The following is a 19655-nucleotide window of genomic DNA, read 5'->3' on the forward strand; positions in this document are numbered from 1 at the left end:
ATGCACAAATGATGGAATGCTAAAAAAATGCTAAAGCTGTCTTTTACTTTGAAAAGCTTAAACCAGAAGTGTTTATATACTGTGTTTATCTTTACCTGGAACATTTTGAACCGTGTGGAAACAGAAAACTTTATTAAAAGTAGATGTTTGGATTTTATTCTATCAAATTAATATTATTTTATTAAACAGGCGCATTTTAGCTTGGGGCTTCAACTGGTTTGTCAAAGAACCTCCAATCTCAAAATTCTTAGTTCATGAGACGTGCAGCGTCCCTACAGCCCTACCACGGGCTGCCAGTCTGAAACAGCCGTTACTGCACAGGAACGATGAGGAGCGCTCTGGCCAAGTGATGTTACACTACCAGTATGGACCAAAACATGGCAGCCCCCTGGTGAGTTTATGAGCTTACATTTACTCAAAATGCAGATAGCCACTGAGGTTTTTTTTTTTGTCAGTTACAAATATGAGATATACAAATATCTATCCAATAAGGTAAATTTGTCTGGTCGTGAAGGGTTTCCTTAAAATAGTGGAATAAAAGATAAATAATCCCTCAGATTTCCTCATCAAATCAGTCAAAAAATGCCAATCCAGGAATACCCTAATGAAATTAAGTGCTGTGTTTGAATCATTTAGAGTACAAGCACAAACAAGGTGTCTTCAGAAAGGTAACGCTCTGAAGTTTCTTACCAAATCATCACACTCATTGTAGCTGCTACTGGTATTAAGTAATACAACAAAAACTTTTTTTTTCCCTGTCTGAATTTTTAAAGTCAAACTGTTACATGTGCGCCTGGTTGTAATAGGTTCCACAGCAATGTGAGTTTAAAAATTTAGTCATTTTTGTGTGTGGATCTGTGATGACAGATGATGAAGCCTTGGTTATGAATAACCAAAGGTGCTGCAGGGGAGAAGTCAGGCACAACTAAACCATCAACAGTCTTGAAAAACTTTTAAACTCATCTTTGCCCCTCTTTATGTGAAATGTAGATGAAGTTAATCAGTGCTTGTTGGTGATTTTAGATTCTAAAGTAGTCTGTAATTTTTTATAAGCTTCACATGAAGTGACCTTGCAGCAGGACAGAGCTTGCCAGGCTGCACAATGTAGAAATAGATAATAAATAAGGCTGTGCTCTATCTTTTTTAAAGCATGTGGAACATTAATTTAAATTCTTGGACACTGTACGAATATAGTGTGGTTGATTATTTACACATTTCCTCTTAACAACTGGTGAAAAAAGAAGATAGGAGCTGTTATGGAGATTCAAAATTCAGAGTATTTTGGTAAAAGACTGAATAAAAGGCCTCCCAGTAAGTGCACGTCTAATGCAGATTTTAAACATCTGGCTGTTATACCATATATCTTGGTAAAAGTGACCGTATTAAAAAACAGATACTGCCCAATCCTAGTATGCACACAACATTAAGACCTAAAGAGCATCAATGACTTGGGTCCATATTTTTTCTACAGTTGGACAAAACCACAGCAAGTGGCATATGTGCTACAATCCCACCACAGCCATGCCTGCACAACTCTTAAGTATTTGGGTCCATATGTTTGCGTAAATATTGTGTAATGTTTGTGTAATGTTTGCCATTGGAAAATGAAAAGGGAGATTTCCTGCTTACTGGCAGAAATCTCTGTTTTCATGCAATGTGTGTATAATCTTCATTTAAAGGATTTTCCGTCTGAGACGATTGGAGACTGATGTTGATTGCTTCATTGTCACATCCCACCTCTTTGCATTGAGGGGTGACCACATTTTTACTCCAGTTTAAGTTGGTGGAGGCAATGTTGTTGATGAATGGTAAATAAAGAAGAGACAAACCAAATAATTTAGTATCAAGAACATTTTGATTGATTGGGAGATGTTTTTCAGTATGGATCTTAGCTGCAGTACTGAACAAAGGTCGAATCATTCATTTTAAGTGACATATGGCACTGCATTGTGTCATACTGTACTGTGACGTATGTTATCGTCATATACAGTGCTTAACAAATTCATTAGACCACCACCCAAAGTAAGGTTTATGCCACAGCTGCCCTAAATTAACAGCATTGGTAATTACCAAAATCATTTTTTATGTTTCTGCAATGGTTAATACACCAATATGTAGAAGCTCTTTAACCCAAATGATATTTTTAATGTTAAAATATAATTATTATTGTTATCCATGAATTTTCAAATTTACTAAAAAAATAAAAAATTGGTAAAGCACATCATTATTTCTTGATTAATATGTCAAATTATAGTTATTGACTTGCATTCCTGAACAGAAAAATTAGTTTTAGTGCTTGAATGTTATGCTTGAATAATTTCTGACTTCTCAGAGAAGCCCAGTGAGCCGGCTCAAATTTGGGTATAAAAGGTGAATTCAGTTTGAAATTCCTCATTCCTGTTCAAATTGATAAAACGTCGAGAGCCCACTGAAAATGAAAGAGCCCGCATTAAAGCACTTTATGATGCTGGATGGTCTCTGAGACAAATATGACAGGTGGTCTAATAAATTTGTAAAGCACTGTATGTTTTGGATTGTAACAAATCGTATGATAATGAATCATATGCTATACTCTGGCATATATACCTTCTGTTTTTGTAGTAACTCATTGTTCTGATTATGAACCACACTGACTGCCCCTGGGTTGTGAACCACATATGTGTAAACCTTACTCAAAAACAACTCCACAACTCAAGTTTTAGATAGAAACAGCTGCAGAAAATGACAGAGCAGTGAGCAGCGAGTACAGTGCTGTACCTCAACAATGAATGATAAGCATGTTCAGTTTCCAAATGTAATATTTGATTGTCAAAGGAAGCTCCATTAGCAGCTTTTGTGCTCATTACATCCCAAATTATACAGCTTAATGGAGACAATGTTGTGTATACAGCAGTGATGTGTTTAATGGTCTGACAAATTAATTTTCTAGTGTGTTATAGTTTTAGTGATGTCACTAAATCCCCAGTGTGGCTTTTAAATATTGTAGGTGAGTAAAATGCAGGGGAAAATAAGAGAAGCAAGAAAACAAACAAAATGTACTAACAGAAACAGCGCTTTCCTTTGAAAATGTTTTCATCCTCCTTATAGACACAACAGATCACCATGACTACATGTAGCAGCAGAGCACAGTTTGTCCAATGTAGAGTGAGCTATAATTTCACCATCATACGCCTCCTGCAGAGTTAAGTGACTTTAACATAGCGAACAGACGAGCAGTATTCTCCCTGGAAATGTTCTCACAGCCAACAGTCAAGATTTCCACACCTGTTGGTTCCTTCAGCAAGCAGAGATTTCTTATAATGAATAACTGCCCAGCCTTTTGTTGCCAACCTGCTTCACTTTGTCACAAGATGAAGTGACTCTTCAGAGCCCCTGGTGTTTAATTTAGCAAAAGTTCATTCAACCAACCAGGCCACTTTTTCTGCCGCTCAGGAACAATGTGTTGACTCTCACATCCATCTGGCTGATGCATGTTTCTGCTGCTTATTTCGTCTCATCCACACAGCAACAAGAGCGATGAGGAGGCAGTCAAATTACTCATATGCAAATCAACCTGCTGTGACATAATCTGATGATTTAAAGCCTGTTTTCAGCAGCCGGCAGAAACTTTCTTTGAAAAACTAAGAATGTAAGACTGATTAGCCAAACCATCAAAGGCAGAATTACTTCAGCAATAGATGGATTACTGAATGGGCCCGCTGGATACAGGCCCAGGGGCCCTGTGACCCCAAAGGCCCCTCTGCAAAGCCTCTGATTGAACCAACTGTTAATGCGTTTTGTCAGGAAGTCAATCAAATGAGCAAAAATGAATTGACAACAGGAGTACAACAAATTGACAACTGCAAAGACACACAAAAAGCTGCACTTAAAAGCAAAACGAGAACAGAGGGATGATATAGAAGTAAAAGTCACAAAATACTGTGTCAAGAAATACAAAACTGCAGAGAAAATATAAAGGCCAATAGGGAGATGACTGATTATGGAGACTCAATTTGATGACAACAAAAAAATCTACTAAGACTGATATGAAAAAAAAACCAAACTGGCTGTAAACAGACATAAATCTACAATAAGAAACAAATTGTCTTTAAAAGGAAACACTGCGTGTAATAGTAAAACTAACAACAAAGACTACAACTGACTACAAAAAGACCAATCACTTCTACAAAACATGACAATCTTACTAATATTAATAACAAAACTAAAGAAGCTGATCAAGAATGTCTCAAAGCGACACATATTGTTGACAAAGAGACTCTTATTTTCTACTGAAAGAGGCATGATATCTACAAAGGGACACTCCTCCACAACACAAAGTAACAAACTGGGTATAAAAACCAAGGCCTTTACAAAGAGAAGCAAAGAACAGCAAAAGAAAAAAACAAACTGGCTATAAAGAGAAAATAATCCACAAAAAAACATAACAAATTTTTGTCAAAATCCTGATTTTCTAAAATATGAGAAACAAATCACAACAAAATTCACACAAACAGACAACAGAGTTGCATTAAAAGGGTAAAAAATACAGAAAACGTGACAAATAAGAAAAATCTTATTTGTACAAAGGCAATGTAAAAGCTGAAAAGAAAATTCCTGACGAAAGAGACACACAAACAGTCGTCAAAGAAACAACATTCACCAGAAAATGGGAAAACTCATGACAACACATAAAGAAACAAACTGGCAACAAGGAGGCACAGGATGTTCACAAGACACACAAACTGTGCAGAGAGCTGTGTTGTGCAATTAATCACCTTTAAGTCTCAATTACAAGTTATTTTTCCATGATCATGAAATCGAAATAATCAGAGTTAAACGATTAATGTTCCTCATGTGATGTTTCACTTTTTTCACATCTGGAAAATGTTTCAGCTTTTGTAGGTGTAAACAGGCTTCACTGCCTAAAACATAGTTCATTTTATTCATGTTTACTATTAAATATTATTCTTAAAGTTTGTTATTTGATTAAGAGTATTTATTGCACTTAAAGGGCTTTGAATTTGTGAAATGCATTCGATGTAAATGTTGTTCAACACTGAATTATCATGTTTATTAATGGTGATCTCAATATCAATCCAAATAATCGCAACTGTCATTTTTGTCGTAAATGAATAGCCCCAACAGAGACATATTGTTAACACAGAGTAATTAAAGTCTACAAAGAGACAAGATTTCAGAACAAAGAGAAACAAAAGAGAAACACTCACAAAATCTGTTCTATTTAAAGAGAGAAAGAAAAATCTGGAAAGAGAAACAAACAGAATGCAGAGAAACACTAACTACATAAAAAGAGACACTGTTGACAAGGGGATATGTTTTTGCACAAAAGACAAAAAGTTTAAGAACACAACACAAATCAGCTACAGAGGGATGAAACTGTCTACAAAGAGACACAAGTCATCTACAAGTAGACAAAAAAATTGACAGCATTATGCACAATGTCTACATATTGTCTGCAACAACACACAAATTGTATAGAGACATGACTGACTAGAAAGAAACCCAAATATTCTTCGAAGGCTTGAACTGTCTAAAAAGAAAAACAATTTGCCTACAAAGAAACACAAACCATCTACAAGAGACAAAAAAATGTCTAAAAAAAGTCTAAAAAATTGACTTAAAAGAGACAAAACTGTCTACAACGATACAAAAGTCATTTACAGGAAGACTATTTTAACAAAGGCATGAATTTAGTAGAGATGTAAATTGTCTATGGAATGACATAAATCATCTACAAAGGGACAAAATTGTCTACAAAGGTAGAGAAGTAGTTTACCATTTTTTAATAGTGGCACACATTGTTACATGGAGAGAAAATTTGTCTACAAAGAAAGAAAAATCATCTACAAAGAAACAAAAAATGTCCAAAAAGTCACACAAATTCACAATAAAGACACAAAATTGCCTACAAAGACATATAAGTAGTTCACATGAGGACTTTTTTTCATAGCCATACATTGCTACATAGAGGCACATATTGTCTCTAAAATGACACAAATTGTGAGAAAAAAAAAACACAAATCAGCTAACAAAAAGAAACCCAAATTTGTCTTAAAAAATCTCACAAAGTGACAACAAACAAGAAAATTGTTTCAAAAGATGCACAAGTACCTTCAAGGAGACTTTTTTTCTTCATTTAAGATTTATTTTTGGGCTTTTTATGCCCTCAATGACAGCATAGGACAATGGCTAGAAGCAGAAATGAGAGTTGGGGAGAGACATGCGGGAAAGTGCCACTGGCCAGATTTGAACCCAGGCCTACTGCACACATGGGGCGCAACTTAAACCACTAGGCCACCTGCACCATCAGACTTTTTATCTTTTAACAAAGACCCACATGGCTACAAAAAGACACAAACTGTCTACAAAGAAAAGCAAATTATCTGCAAAGAGACAAATAAAATGTCTAAAAGGTCACACAAATTGACTACAAAGAGACAAAACTGTTTAAAACAACACACAAATAGTTTATAAGGAGACAAAATATTTACAAAGGCACGCATCACTACATATAGACACAAACTGTCTACAAATAGAAGCAAATCAACTACATGGGGAAAAATCAACACTAAGAGACTCAAAATTTCAAAAATCACAAAAGTCAGCCATAAAGAGACAAAATTGTCAAAAATCTTAAAAAATCATCCAAAAAGAGACAAAATTTTGGTACACACTGTGGAGACAAAAATTGTCAACAAATAGAAACAAATCAACTACAAAGACTAAAAATTGTTCAAAAGAAGTCATAAATATTGACAACAAAGAGACAAAATTGTCTACAAAGCAACACAAATAGTTTACAAGGAGACAATTTTTCTCACAAAGGCTACATATAGACAAACTTTCTGTCATCCCAAATCTTCTACAAACATTCAAATTGTTTCCAGAGTTACACAAATTGTTCGAAAAGTCAGACAAAGTGACAACAAAACAAAACTGTCAACAAAGAGACAAACAGACACAGAAACAAAGAGACAAAAACATCAGCCAAAAGTTGCCTTCAAAGGGACACAAATTGTCTACAGACACACAAGATCATCTACAAAGACACCCTGATTGTCTACAATAAGTTAAGATACTCCTTTATTAGTCACACAAGGGGAAATAAATACAAAATAGGAAATATAAAAATGTAACTTACAAATTTAAGAGTAACACTACTGTGTAAAGCAACACAAATTGTCAAAAAGAAGCCAAAAGTTGTCTAGAAAGAGACACAAATTGTCAACAGAGATACAAAAATCTACTGAAAGAGACACAAAGTCAATAAAAAGGCACAAATCCTGTGCAAAAAGTAACAAACTGAGTAAAAAAATCCTTATTCCTTAAAAAGACATCATAAAGCATACAATGAGACTACAAAGAGACAGAAAACAACAACCTAGAGATAAAAAAAGTGATTTTGTGCTGTTGCAGTGTTGATATCTTGTTCTAATGCTGGAGGTTTGTAGAGCTTATTTATATCTGTTCTCAGGGTCTTATTGTCTCATGATCTATAAGTTTGACTCAAACTTTCAATTATTAAACACGTTCAGTCCAAGAGTTGGAGGATTGTTGCATCTATCAATAACTCACTGGTGCAGACCTCCACACAAACCCTCCAGTACTCCATCAACCAGATTGCCTGCAGAGAAGCACACTGTCCTATATGTTGCCTAAAAAACCTTTACACGCTGATTAGGTCTGCTTTACTTGCAGCGCCTCCACCCACCAGTACTCACATTGATTGTTTTCTCCTGGCTGGTAAATAGATGGAAGTCGATACACCCCTGCTGTGACGTCAGGGTTCACCTCGCTGCGGGTCTCCTGGGTTTATCAATTAGAGCCAAAGAATTCAGCCAAGGATTTCATTTGTAGCCTAAGCTGTTATTAGTAACGACAGGTGGGTATTGAGTGTGGCGCAACACGGTGCTGGAGAAAATTGTGATAAATGACAGGGGGGAGGCTCTGTGCTTCACGGAGCTGTGCAGAGAGATGACTGCTGGTCATTAGACGGGAGGGAGGTGTGTTTGCATGTGTGTATCAGGAGGAGGAAAGGAAGAAACAGAAAAAGGCTCCTGAGGTAATGCCTGAATCCAAACGTTGATGGTATACTCAAACAATATATCAAGCTGTTTCTATTCCACTGCAGTAAATAAGAAGTTGTTGTTAGCCAATATTGGAGAAAAATCTTGGTTTAAAATTGCCAAATATTTCACCTGCAACAGGTTTGCCCACTCCCACCCACATCCGGCAAAGATTCTAACAATCCATGTTTAATGTTCAGAGTAGCAGACAGTGAATTTGAGTAAAGGAATAGTAATATTAATGTGTTCGCTAAAGCATCAGCCTGACAAAATTTATTTCCTGAATGAAGGAAAACAACCACAACACTCATATACTCGTCATACCTAATGGTGCCATACATGGATAAAAGAGCAGCAGAGTCTAAAACTGATTTAAGTCCTGGTTACAGCTTAGTAATAGCAATGTGAAAGTAATATTTCCCTGACTTATTTATAGAGCTGTGAAAAAATATCAATATGGCAATATATCGCGATACTTTGACATCCGATACAATATCGATACTTCAACTCTTAATATCGATTTTTTGGTAAAAAATAAACATTCATATTTTAGCCAAGTTGTTAGTTTTGCTGCCGTGAAATATAGTGGGAACACCACCAACGCATTGTGTGACTTACATATACATCATCTCTATATTTTTCTTAGTCAACTGTGTAGAATATCGCAATATATCACAATATCATGATATTCTGATATATCGTGATACTATCGTATCCTGACCCAAGTATCGTGATGCGTATAGTATCATGAGGTTCTTGCCAATACTCACCCTTACTTATTTAAACATCATTTATCATAGTTTTTTTTTTTTTTTTTTTAAAGATTTATTTTTGGCCTTTATTAGATAGGACAGTGGATAGAGTCGGAAACAGGGAGGAGAGCGGGGAGAGACATGCAGGAAATAGTGCCACGGGCTGGATTCGAACCCAGGTCGCCTGCGTATATGGCGTGCGCCTTAACCACTCGACTACCGGCACGCCGTATCATAGTTTATTTTAAAGTCATACAGAGGTGGAACTGTTTCCTGATCTCTGGAAAGTCTGTGTGTCATAAAAGCATTAGCACACGTCCATCAGCTCTCACAGACAGTTGACTAATCTTTACTACCATCCTCATCATAGTGCAACAAGGCCAACTTGCATGGAAAGGCGTGTTTTTCCCCCAAATAACAACATTGAAGCTGTGCCCAGTGCATCCTTTACAAAGTTTTACTGCATGCACTTTATTGTAGAGCTTTAAAAATGCATTGCACCGTTTGGCTGTAGAGCCAGACACATTTTCAAACATGTTTACGCAACATCACCAACTACAGCTGACAAATAACAGCAAATAAACCTTGATTTCCAACACCATTGTGTGACACATCTCTTGTGTTGTCCTGTTTAGTATGAGCATGGAGAAGTGCTGAAGAGAGCTTACTTTAATTAGGGATCGTGGAGCAGGTGTATCACCACATCCAGGCATGCCAAATACGTTTCCTTGTGGGCATGTTTAAACAAAGTCCAGTTGTTTTATTTCTCTGACACTTTTTCTCTCAAGATATACAGAAAAACCAGTCATGAGCTCGTTGCAGGTTCTGTCTTTTAGCATGTGCGTCTGAGATTAAAGCAGTGTTAATTTCGTCGAGTACAACTATGACTAAAAATGTTCAACGACAGACTTTTTTCCATGATGAAAACTGGAATAAAAATAGCCAAAAAATAGATCTGTGAAGACCTTAACTGACAAAAGGTAAGTTTAGGTCTCGTCAAAATGACTAAAACTAGACTAAAATGTAATTTAATTTTCATCAGACATTAAAATCCATGATAATTCTCCACTGTGGCACCAGACTTAGGCAAGAGAATAAATACTTGGACTAAAAGTAAGACTAAAATATGATGACTTTTTATGGACTAAAACTAGACTAAAATGTTGTGGCGTTTTCGTTGACGAAAACTAGACTAAAACTGAAAAGGGTGGAAATGACTAAAATGTGACTAAAACTACAAGACATGTAATCAAAAGACTAAGACTAAAATTAACTAGAAAAGCACTCTGAGAGCGCAGACCTCCACCATTAGCCCTATCTCCCAGTAGTGAAGAATCATTCAAAAAATTCCTGGAACCATTCCCATGTGCCCCCCACCATGGCATTCGCTGATTACTCCCTCCCTGGTGGGGTGGAAACTCAGTGAGGCAAAGCATTGGCTTCGCCATGGGTGGACTGTCATGGTGGAAGCATTGCCTGCCGTTGCCAACAGATGCACTGACAGTCTCACCCATGGTCTCACTGGATGACTGGAAGTCATGGCAGAGGATGAATATTCCTCTATTCCTCCCAGCATTTTGAGTATTCTCGCTACACTTCGCTGTCTTTCTCTCTGTTACGCTCCGACTCGTCTCCTCAACTGGGCGTGCATCCTTCAAACTCTACACTGTAAGAAAAAATTAGTTGAGCTTACTTAAAAAAATTATGGAAAGTCGTTGCCTCAAAAATAACAAGTAAACTACACTTGACTTTTGTGAGTTAAAAAAACTTGTTTGTTAGTAGTGTGCAGTACTTGTTCTACTTGAACTATTCACTATTAGTTTAAAATCAATTATTTTAAGTTTTCACAACTGAGACTCAAATGTTAATTTAAGTTTGCAGGACTTAGCCTAAATCATCTACTTTGAGTGTGTAATACTTAACATTTTTAGTGCAATGTAAACACTGATAAGTTAAAAGCACTCAAAATATCTTAGATAACTGATTACCTTAGAACATCAGCTAGTACAAAAGTTTTGTAAGTCATCATTTCACCTAAGGTGGACTATCTTGTGCCACCATTTGCAACAATGGCTGTTGGTGACCCACTTCATCAATGACAGTGTGCCATACAGCTTTCACTGATGCTGATAACAGTATCAGTACCCCCTATGGGTGGGACATCTTTAATTGAGACAGCAACTTCACTCATGGTGCATTTTATTTATCTTATTTCACCTTTTTTTAACCAGGAGAAAACCTCATTGAGATTAAAAATCTCTTTTTCAAAAGTGTCCTGGCAAAGACAGCTGCAGCAAACAGAGTGCATAAAGGTTTAGTGCCCAAAGGCATTCTGGGAAAACTGCAGATTTGCCACAACTCAAATAATTTGAGTTATAACAAAAAATACTTAAATTGTTTGAGTACTGTTCACTTAAAACTGAAATAAGTTCTATCAGCTCATAAAAATAGAGTTCAAATCACTGTTTTGGATTCTTAAGTTAACACAACTTAATTATACCCCCTTTTTACTTAATTTTTTAAAACTAAGTAAACTTAAGTAAATCAAGCCCTTTTGCTGTTATGGCCAAGAAGTACAATTAACTTGTTTATAATAAGTATTTAGAACAGGTTAAGAAGAACCGAGTAATTTCAACTCACTGTTCATGAGTAAAATGGATGTTGCTTTTTACAGTGTATAAACTCCAAAACTTTGAATAGAAACACACCCAAAATGCTTCTGGGATTGAAGTTACTCATGTCTGCCATCTCCTGGTGTAAAGTGGTAACAGCGCAGACCTCCACCATTAGCCCTACCTCCCAATAGTACAGAATCCTTAAAAAAATTCCTGAATCGAGATGGTGACTTCCAAAATCTAATAAGTTCTACCGTATGCCATTTCTGGCATTTCCTGAAAATTTCATCAAAATCCGTCCACAACTTTTTGAGTTATGTTGCTAACAATCTACCAAACGAACAAACAAACCCACCCGATCACATAACCTCCTTGGCGAAAGTAAAAATAGCTGTCAAAGTTAACACTGGAGTGAAGGCCGTCTCTTCTTCAGCATGATGTTGGAGTGAATGTATGTATTATGAAGGGGAAGTGCAATGGGGGGCAGGGACGGTGGCAACTGAAGCGAAAGGTGAAACTAGTTGGGATTTAGAGAAAATCTGTACGTATTTCTGTTTTTTTATGGCACCAGCTTCAAATCAGTGCACCTAAGAAGTCTTCTGAGAGGTATCAAGGACTTGTAGCAACAGTATGGAGAAGTGCAAAACGACACAGACAGACAGACAAGCCGCCAACTGTAGTAGCACAATTTTCTATGAGTTTGGGGCCATAATCTCAAACGCTCAGTTTAAACGGTCGTGCAACCGCCTCACACTAGTTGCCCCTGTGGCTGTGCTTAAAAGCTACTGCCTTTCTGCCACAATGCAGCGCACGGTGATGTCAGTCTGAGCTTAGATAAGAAAAAAAAAAAAAAATCTTGAATTTAAGACAATTAAAATACAGAGATGAACAATCAGCACCAAGTCATGTCTTTCCTTTTTTGTTTCATCAGTTTTTTCCAAGGCATAAAGAAACATTAATCCAGTAGTTAAATTCCACCTGATTCTCAACAGGCTCACTGCAGATGAGCTCCATGAGAAGTTTCCTGACTTTTACCTGTTGAGACTTGAGTCTTTCTCCTTCACATGTAGCTCTCTGTCCCTCATGGATCATCTGCTGCTCAGCTGAGAAATGTGTGCACACATGAGCGCTACTTTTAAAAGCATCTGCAGCATAATATGATCGGATTTGACTTCACCTGATATCTGCACGGTTATGAGTGAGCATGATTTCAAGGGAAAATTGTATTTTATGTTTTAAATAGCATTCAAATAGTTGTATAACACAAAAGTATAAGCAAGGAAAGTCTGTTATTTCCCAAACTTTTAAGGTGGGTTAAATGGGCAAGTGGGTGGGTTCAGGCGTATAAGGCCCACCCATGACACCACACTTGTGCTGCAGCAGAAATCTTATGGAGTGTTGTTAAAACATGGTTTACAGTGGGGGGGGGGGGGCTTCCCTGTTGGCCACAAGAAGAATGGGCTTAGGGGTCAATGCATGACATAAATAGAACAATATGGACGAGGGGGCATCCGAACAGTGTCTGCTACGATGATAAAATGAGAATATTTGCCTTTTTATGAATTTTGTGTGTACTTCAACAGAGTCATATAAACTAAAAAGCACAGAGGAACATACTGGTGAACAGAGTGAAGCCATTTCATTGTGTACATACAGTCATGTCGCAGGATTTAAACGTCATCAACCCCTCCCACTTTCTCTCGGGAATTCCCGTCTTTCCTGCTGTATTTTTACATCGGCTCACCCTGACTTTACTCACAAAATTTACAAGGGTACAGACAAGAAAAATTCTAGGTGAAGTACGGATGAAAATCCAGCGGTTTAGGTTCATGCATGCAGCTCACCATTTACTTTCCAGGAGTTTAGTGCAAGCTTAAAGGTAACAAAAGCGTTGGAAATGTTGACAGCCTTAGTTTGTTACTGACCCGCAAAGCTTTATTGATTTGTTTCAGGGGAAATTACACATCTAGATGTTTGCATTTTGGATAATTTTCAAACCAAGTGCAAAGTGTTGGCTAGTTTGAGCTTAAGTGTAAGGTTCTGACACCTATGGGCATTTTTCATATTTATTTTGGGCTGTTACTGATTAACCAGTGGCACAAAAGTAATTTGCTAGATATTGTGATGAAACGTCTGATGTTTTTTCAAACAAAGTGTCACATGTTCGCTAGTCAAATGTTTCACACATTTTTTATCATTTTTAAATATACATTTGGTCTACTTTGCACTGTCACTTAAATGTATTGGTTGCATGAAAATCACTTCCTCAGTATTGATGTGATTAATCTTGTGGTGTTTTTACAAATTAAGTGCCAAACACTTGCTACTTTTGGCTTCCTAAATATATGGTTTTCCATCTTTTGGTAATATTCCAGTGTAGTTTGTTTATAAAATGATAGCTTGCATGAAAGCACTTTGCCAAATACTGAGATTGGATGATTTTTCATGGAAAGTGTCAAATGTTTTCCAATTTTAGCTTCTTAACTATAGGGTTTAGCATCTTTTTCAGGGTTCATCCACACTTGTGAAAACCCTTATTTTAGACTTTTTAAGGCCTGGACTGAGAATTATTACCACTTTTACAGTAAACAGTAAAAAAAATGAAAGGCATGATATTTCTCAGTTTACCGGACAAGGGCTTAACTTTGTGATTTAAAAAAAGATTATGACAGAACAAATGGTCAAATAGTAATTGATCATTATTGGGCGAAAATCAATAAAACATAGTCTCAGTGCAGCCCCATAACTTTCCAATGGTGGGAATAAAACTGACTTTACTTTCAAACCACACACGTGCAGTCATTCATCGTCCTCGTGCCAGCCTTATGGCCTCATCTGTTTACCTTATGGTCGATGATACCGATGTATCCCTGCAGGGCCGGGGGATGAGGCTTGGTCACCCGGGCGGGAGCTTCGGTGGGCCGCCGCAGATGTTCATGCTGTCGGATGTGAGTGTCGTTAGAGTCCCGGGAAATGCCGGTGAAGCTGTTGTTGTACACGAGGAACGAGCTGGCAAACAGGAGCAGCACGAGCAGCAGGGCGACCCCATGACGCTGTGACACAAAGAAACACAAAGAGGGGGACAAATTAGCAACGCAGCGATGATTTCAAGGCAGGTTTAACGACAGGTGAAAGGGGGATAGTGACACCCCAACTTCCTGTTATTCAAGTCACGCGAGACCAAAACTTTAAAAACGCTCCTGTCAACTTATGGGGGAGAAGCCAGAATCATGACATTGACAAGCTGTCAGGCTGTTAATGATAATCTTTACTTAGTTTGCATTCATGCATTTTAATGCGCAGCTGCACTCTGGAGCACATCTGCAGGAAACTAGACACTCAGGCTATTTAAGTTATCTCAAAATACAACATAAAAGTTCATATTTACACCCTGAAATTTTTATTTATAGCGATTAAACAGAGATTGATTTAACAGATGCAGGACACAACCAATGGCACTTTTCATTTGTTTCGTGGCACATTTTTTGTTTCACAAAACGTGCATTTTAAGAAGTTACGATTGAGGAAATAAATTTCATGCACTTTTTAAAATTTAAGCATCATCATGAAACGTGTTAAAAACAAGCCAGCTCAATGTGCTTCATGCTGTGGTGTTTGTTATTATAAGAAAGCGCCGGAGCTTAGTGCCAAACAGAGCGCACAGCTGGATGTCCATTGTTCACATCCTAATCTTTTGATCCGACAGACTCCACACAGCAGCATGGCGGTTTAAGAACACTTCGCATAACAATGCTGGATTAATAATAGTAATACTGTAAGACTACATGATGACAGAGACCTTTACCATAGGTGCCTTCATTTTGTCTTATCGCTGCAGCTCAGTGCGTCCGGCTCCACTTTCTCTCATGATCTGATGTCTTCTCCTCGCATCCCGTATCCGCTCCAGTCCGTGCCGTACCGTGCCAACCACTCAGCCTGCCTGCAGCCTGTGTGTGTGTCTCCACTCCGGAGCCCAGGCGCAATTCATACTGTGGAGAGCGAGCCGACAGATGTTTCAGTGTTGTAGCTCTGCTGGGTCCTAACGCCCTCCATGTTTGTGGGGCGGAGGAGAGGAGGCGCGGCGATGAAATAACACTCCACCTGCACATGGAGATAAGGCTGTCCTGTTTAATAATGGTTCCTGCTCTGTAATGTTTGATGAGGCTCTCTGTTAGGATTAATCTGGAGTACAGTGAATACATGACATGTCACAATCTGACGTCCGTTGCGTCGAATATGAGGCGGATTAATGAATGTAAGAGAAGTCATTCAGAGATTATACCCTGGAAAGCAAAGGGGCACTGAGCGTTATAATCAGAGGTGGAAGTACAAGAATATCATAGTCAAAAGTGAAGGTACTTTGGTTAAAATGTACCTAAGTAAAAGTTAACGTAGACTATTGATCTATGAATCTACTCAACTAAAGTAAAACGTAGATCATTCAGAGTCTAGTTAAAGTTCTGAGTAGCTACTTTTGATATCAAAGGAGCTTGCAGGGATAGAAAGTAAGTAATTACATTTACTCAAATTACTGTAATTTAGTGTGGTTTTTTTTGCATACTAGTCCTGTTTTGAGTACATTTTGAAATCAGTTACTTCGGCTTAAGTAAGTTTTAACCAGAGTAACTGAACTTTTACTTGATTATAATACTCTTGTACTTTTCCCTTCTCTGTTAAACACCCAGCAGGAGAAAAAAACCCACATCACACCCCAAAACAGCTGTTGTAAAAGAAAAACTGGAGTGTTGATGTCTCAATCCACTCTTAACTCTCTTCTGAGTGAAATGCTCTTCATAGTTGGTAGTCCAGTCCAGTGTCAGTTCAACTCTGTAGAGTCAATTGATCTAAGCTATGGCCACTACACTTTCTAATCTGGGGGATGTGTAGGTGACGTTTCCCATCATGCCCTTGGGCAGAGTGTTAAGATGTGTTGTAAATGGGTTTAGATGTTGCCTGTTGTGCAGTGATCCCTGCTCAGGTTCTTGTTGTTGTTTTTTAATGAGAGACACATTTGCACCAAGAGTGAAGTTATCCACTGAGTTAGTGCTCCCGCCTGTGACTCTAGGTTCTCCTAAAGGATGCATAGTGCGTTTTCTGCATCAGAATAAACTGCCTTACTAGGAGGTTGACTCTGCTTCGTTCTTGCAAATACTTAACTTTTACATTTTAGTTAGTTTTTTAGTCTGGACCAGTGTTGTAGTACTCGAGAACAGTCTTGGTCTTGAGATCGGTCTCAGAGACCACATTTGGAACGTCCTAGTCTAGTCTCGGACTCAAGAGCATTTTACTCGGGCTTGTCTCCATCTCGGATTGGCCAGACTCTGGATTTTTCATCAAGATTGGTCAAGACCAGCACTGATCTGCTATTCTTCGACTTCATTAGTGTCATAATAAGGAGAAGCGCTCGCTAAGACAACAAACGGCACCTGCAGAAACTCAGACATCAGGTCATTTTTGCATGTTGTGCTTTGAAAGAGTGGCAGACACCTTGTTAAATTTATTTAAAAAAAATAAGAGAGAATGCTCTTTAACTGTTCAACCTTGTCATGTTTTTTTAAATTGATTTTTATGGTTTTGGTCTTGTCTTGATCTCTGCTTGTCTGGGTCTCAGTCTTGACTCAGTCTCGACCCCAAAAGTCTTGGTGTTGGTGCACTCTGGTCTCAGGCAAGTCTTGGTCTCAGATAGTGTGGTCTTGAGTACAACACTTGTGTGGACCAACAAAGATACTTGTTAAATTTAACTCTATGCAGGTTAAATCAACACTGTCAATTTTGCTGTGTGTTTTACTTTATCATAGAGGTGTCACTTTACCTGAACAACCTCGTTGGAGATCTATTCGATTGTTGTTCTTGCCATTAAGCTACACAGGATCAGTACTTACAGTAAACTTTAAATTAAATACTTTTACTGCCACTTGAATAGATTTATCAGTACTTTTACTTTAGTAAATTCTAATCAGAGTAACTGTACTTTTACTACAATAGCCGTGTACTTCTTCCACCTCTGGTAGCTTGTACAGTGAAATAATACCTTTCCTCATGTGCAATAACAACGAGAGAATATGAATCCCCAAGCAGTGGTTAATTATGAGGTGTGCCTTAACCTTAACTTCATAAAACAGCTGTTCTGGCATCAAATGTGTAATCATTCTCATTGTTTTACTGACCATCACCTGACCTGTTAAAAGCATTTGATATGGTCGATCAACAGCTATCTTTAAAGTAATTATGTTCAACAGGGCTGGATGAGAATGCATATACCGGGTTTCAGGATTACTTGTCTGACAGGTGTCAGTGTGTAAAGTTTGGGCATGCTAAATCTGATTCTTTTTCTGATTAAAAGAGGGTCCGTTTTGGGCCCCCTGCTCCTCTCTCTATATATAAATGATATTGTTTCTTCTTTCACTGGTTGATTCTCCCACCTCCATGCAGATGACACTATTTTGTATTGTATTGCAGAGTCTGTGAAATAAGCCATCGAATCCTTGCAGCATTTAATTCTCTCCAGGGCTCTTTAATTAACCATAAACTTGTGCTTAATGCGACTAAACAAAATTTATGTTGTTCTCCAGGAATCTTGATTATGAGAACATGCACAAATCTACTATAATGGGTTTAGAAACTGAGAGAATAACAGAGTGCATAAATATTTTGGCATGTGGCTTGATGAGGACTTCACATTTAAGTCCCATGTAATCACTGTAATCTCCAAGCTATGACAGAAAATTGGCTTCCTGTACAGAAATAAGTCAAGTTTTCCATTGTCTTGTAGGAAGAGAAGAGTTGAAGCTGTTTTATCAGTTATAGATTATAGGGATATAAGGCATGCAGCAGCTTCAACTCCTAAGCCCTTGGACACTACTATCTCTCTGCCCTTAGATTTATAACTGGTGATGGTTACAGCACTCATCATTGTGCCCTGTGTGCGAGGGTTGAATGGCCTTCCCTTGAAGACAATAGACATTGGGTCTGATATATATTTTAGGCCCTTATTGGAAGATTGCCACCTTATATTTCAAAGTTGTTGCAGTGGGATTCTAAGTCTTAAAGCTCCCCAAGCTTGCACTGAAATCTTTAAAACCGCATTTTGCCCTGAGCTCATGGAACGCTCTCCAACTAACTTTAAGGATTGAAGTTCTCAGCTCCATTGGGGAGTTTAGGACTTCAGTTTGCTTACAATGCTTACAATTTAGCCAACATTGTTGTTGTCCCATTTTTACCTAAAATTTGCTAAATTACACAGAGCAACTGTACCCATCTGTAGCACTGTATAGCCTGGCTTCACAAGGCGTGTCCCATTAAAGGGGCAATGCTCACTGAAATCAATGGAGGCTAAAGCCACTACTATTGCCAAGTACCTCATACAACCCAACTTCCATGCACTATCACTGTTTCAACTGATTTTAAATAATGATAAAAAAGATTTACCTATTGGAGACATATCATAGATTTTGAGTGTCCAACAGTCTAGTTCTTACATTTTAGTCTAGTTTTAGTCTCCTTAACAGAAACTACTCTTACTTTTCGTCAGAGCTTTTATCCCCACAGATCTATTTTAGCTAGTCTTAGTCTAATAGGCATAATAGTTTTAGTCGACAAAATTAAAACTACAGTCACAAGAATGGATGGCAGAAAGAGTGATCTCACATTGGACTTCCTCAAGAGTCCCTATTATGCAACATTAGGCAAGGAAGATACCTCATCTACCTCATTACATTGCATAATAAGGACCCCTGAGGGAATCTAATTTGGGGTTCACCCTTTCTGATTTTTTTTACTGTCTCAATTGCTGGGCTGATCATGTAAGTTAGGATGAACACTGCCACGGAGAGAAAAGATAAATAAATACACATGTACAGCATGTGTAATTTACATATGAAAATAGAGGTGTAAGGTGGGCTGGCATCTAGTGCTGGCCCCCTGATGGTACTAAAAAAAGCCATGACATATACAAAAAAGTTTTTGGCATATTTCCATGCTTACTGCAACAAGGCACTGCTCTCTTATTGGCATGTTACAAGCAACTTTTCCACTGCAGCTATTTTTACTCAACTCATACCGTAGGCAGCAGCCAACTTTACTTGTAATTCAATAATACTTAATTCTACTCCACTCTACAAGTTTAGAGCTCATTTATGCTCCCTTTATGTATGAAAATACATACATTGCCCACATCTGTTACTTTGAGTTGGACATTAAAAAAATGAATCCACTAGAGGTTG

General features: G+C 37.8%; 1 protein-coding gene across 1 annotated transcript in view; it reads right to left on the reverse strand.

Moving 5' to 3' along the window:
• The window catches only part of st6galnac5a (ST6 (alpha-N-acetyl-neuraminyl-2,3-beta-galactosyl-1,3)-N-acetylgalactosaminide alpha-2,6-sialyltransferase 5a), a 101290-nt gene extending 85929 nt beyond the window's left edge, over positions 1-15361 (reverse strand). Inside the window, exons 1-2 of the mRNA XM_041802518.1 lie at positions 15239-15361; positions 14277-14486 (exon numbers count right to left, since the gene is read on the reverse strand). Of these exons, the coding sequence (XP_041658452.1) occupies positions 14277-14486; positions 15239-15253 (225 nt within the window). The 5' untranslated portion in view covers positions 15254-15361. The remainder of the gene's footprint in view (positions 1-14276; positions 14487-15238) is intronic.
• Between the last annotated feature and the right edge of the window lie 4294 nt (positions 15362-19655).

This window comes from Cheilinus undulatus, linkage group 13 (genome assembly GCF_018320785.1).
Source record: "Cheilinus undulatus linkage group 13, ASM1832078v1, whole genome shotgun sequence".
Lineage (NCBI taxonomy): Eukaryota > Metazoa > Chordata > Actinopteri > Labriformes > Labridae > Cheilinus > Cheilinus undulatus.